This window comes from Phalangium opilio, unplaced genomic scaffold, assembly GCF_054372755.1.
Source record: "Phalangium opilio isolate 3A_F unplaced genomic scaffold, DU_Popi_V2 ptg000077l_1, whole genome shotgun sequence".
Classification (NCBI taxonomy): Eukaryota; Metazoa; Arthropoda; class Arachnida; order Opiliones; family Phalangiidae; genus Phalangium; species Phalangium opilio.
Genome location: NW_028324185.1, coordinates 9,598,722 through 9,601,315, shown reverse-complemented (window position 1 = coordinate 9,601,315; position 2,594 = coordinate 9,598,722). Strand labels below are relative to the sequence as shown.

Below are 2,594 nucleotides of genomic sequence, written 5' to 3'. Positions count from 1 at the left end.
ACTAGTTCCGGCTTCGACAGTTGTGTCGGCCGTAGATAGAAATTATCTGATTTAGACAAAGACATGAGTGAAATTCTTGAAAAACCAGGAACATCCGAAACAAAATTGAGAGAATATTTCACAACGTTACACAAGTTTCTAAACGTTAAGAAATTAGTTGAACCACCGACCGTAAAATTAAGTCAACCCTCTATTGTACAACCATTGTCAGTTCCAATGGTCCCCACATCGACACCTAATCTAGTACCTACAATGCCTCCAAATATAATGCCATCAACACCTACAAATGTGATGTCACCAGCAGCAACAGCAGCAGCAGCTCCGGCATTTACATTTACTGCTCCAATACCTACTGTATTACCAAATCCTGAAAGGCTTAAAAAGAATAGGAAAAACAGTATGGCCCAAGTAATTCACGAATATCAAGAACTGAAAAAATTGTACTCGCCGCTTGAACTAAGAAGGAAACCTAAAAAAAATTCCAAACCAAAAGAAGAAGAATCAAACATAACTGTAAGACGACAAAACAAAAAACGAAAGACGGAAAATAAAGGGATCAATTTATACGAATAAAGTTTATTGATTACAATACATGTCTTGATGATTTAATAAATGATTCCACATAAACAAAAGTACCATTGCTTCGTTATACATTAAATCATGAGGATTATATAAGTCGTGAATAATCATATCTAGGGTATAGCCTTTACACATGTTAAATAAATAGAAAATACAATGTAGTCCACACGTTTCGGACAAAGGATATTGTATAGGTACGTGGTTAAAATACCATTTACTAGCGTAAAGGTTAAGGTCTACAAGATTGTAGTAAAAAGGATCATTTCCGTAAGAATCAAAAAAGGTACCTATTCCATTATCTACGTAGATTGCTAACCAGTGAAGGCCTCGGCTTGATTTTGGTTCCGTATTCAAACAAAAACAATATTTTTTTCTGACTGGGTGGTAATGGTTTTTGATCAAAGGCAAAAACACCGAGAAAAAATGGTTTTGTTACGGATTCACACGTTAAAAATTCGTTTATTTCTACGGTGTTCATTCTCCTGAGGGATTGTAAATCACGGTGCGATCTTTTGAAATTATTATTTCCGATTCAAATTCCGCGTAAACAATAGCCGTTACATTATGAACCAACGGAGACTTAAATTTCATTGATATTCTCAAGTTTCCTTGTTTATTCCGTGATAGATGGTCAGCACTAGCTTGTTCTTCCGGGGTTAAATCAAATCCGTAGAGAACGTTACCTTCTTTATATTCTTCGTAAGAAACACAGTTTCCTTTATTTCTTTTGAACAAGTCCAAAGCCGTATAATTTGAAAGATACTCTCGGGAATACTCGTTAACGTTATAGTTTGGCGTAAACGAAGGGTTGGGAAATGTTTGGTTCCTATTATTAAGGCCAAGTAGTTTAAATTGAAATGAGCAAATTCGAAACCATTTAAACTCAGATCACCGTTAAAGGCTGCCGTTCTAACTAAACCAATAATTACCCGGGCTGGCATTTTATTCATAAATTCATTTTCGCGTGTAATATCCGTTAAACCACTGCTAATAGAAAAGTATTTTAACACGGTCCGGTTAATAGGGTAAATAACGTTATGTTTTTCATGAACCATAGCGTGAGCTAACATTATTTCCGCATTTACCTTAACCTTTTTAATTAGTAAAGTTACGTCTAATATTTTAAATTTAAATTTTTGATTTGCTATTGTTGAGATAATAGCAAATTCGTTTACTGCCTTTATGAATCGAAACCTAACATCTACGTTATTTAAAAGAAACTTGTGCATTTGACACACATCAAGATGTAAATCACCGATCATATCAACGGGGTTTGAGAGGGCTACGCGATTTTTCCTTTTCAACATACCATTGTTATCATTGTTATTCGCAGCTAAAAACATTTTTGCGGCATCTACTGGATTATCTTTGTAGTACATTTTTGCAGACAGATAGGAATTTTTTGCACTGTCACCGTAATCTAGATGCGTTTCAAAGAATGCCAAATACGGATAAGCGTTTGTCGAAGTATTAACTTGAGTATCTCCGAAAAACACATCTACTTGATTTAACAGAGCGGCGTGTAACAAATTCACAGGACCCGCATCCGTTTCTCGAGCAGTTAAAGCAGAACCATCATCTTTGAGTAATTTTACTCTAACTTGTAGCAATGTTTTAACCAAGTCCGTATAGAGATCATTAGATCCTGGAGCAAAGAAGTCAATAGGACCTTGATCCGAAATTGATGCCAAAGGCTTGTAAATAACGTAATCACTATTTTCTACATTGTAATTCGCCGGTGGTACCGCGAATAAATCCAGTTCTGACATCATACCCTCAACCATGTTTATTGTTTTTTTTTAGTCCAAAAAGTCAGTCTTGGTTCGTTTTTTCTTTATGCTTCGATTTCTAGTCTTCAGCTTTCTACGGCGACCCGAACGAGTTTGCGGTTGACTCGCTTTTTGTAATAAATTTGCTCCAGCTTCACTCAAATTAGATTTCAGAGACTCTTTTAGGTTTCTACCCGCAATGTAATCACCAGCTATTTTGGACCCAGTTCTTAGGGCTTCTCTTCC

General features: G+C 35.9%; 1 protein-coding gene across 1 annotated transcript; it reads right to left on the bottom strand.

Moving 5' to 3' along the window:
- Positions 1-1,053: 1,053 nt before the first annotated feature.
- Positions 1,054-2,363, bottom strand: LOC149657623 (uncharacterized protein F54H12.2-like). The gene is made up of 3 exons (XM_089844727.1): positions 1,889-2,363; positions 1,343-1,642; positions 1,054-1,274 (listed from the first exon to the last, which is right to left on the bottom strand). Exons 1-3 carry the CDS (start codon positions 2,361-2,363, stop codon positions 1,054-1,056), a joined length of 996 nt encoding a protein of 331 aa, XP_089700853.1.
- Between the last annotated feature and the right edge of the window lie 231 nt (positions 2,364-2,594).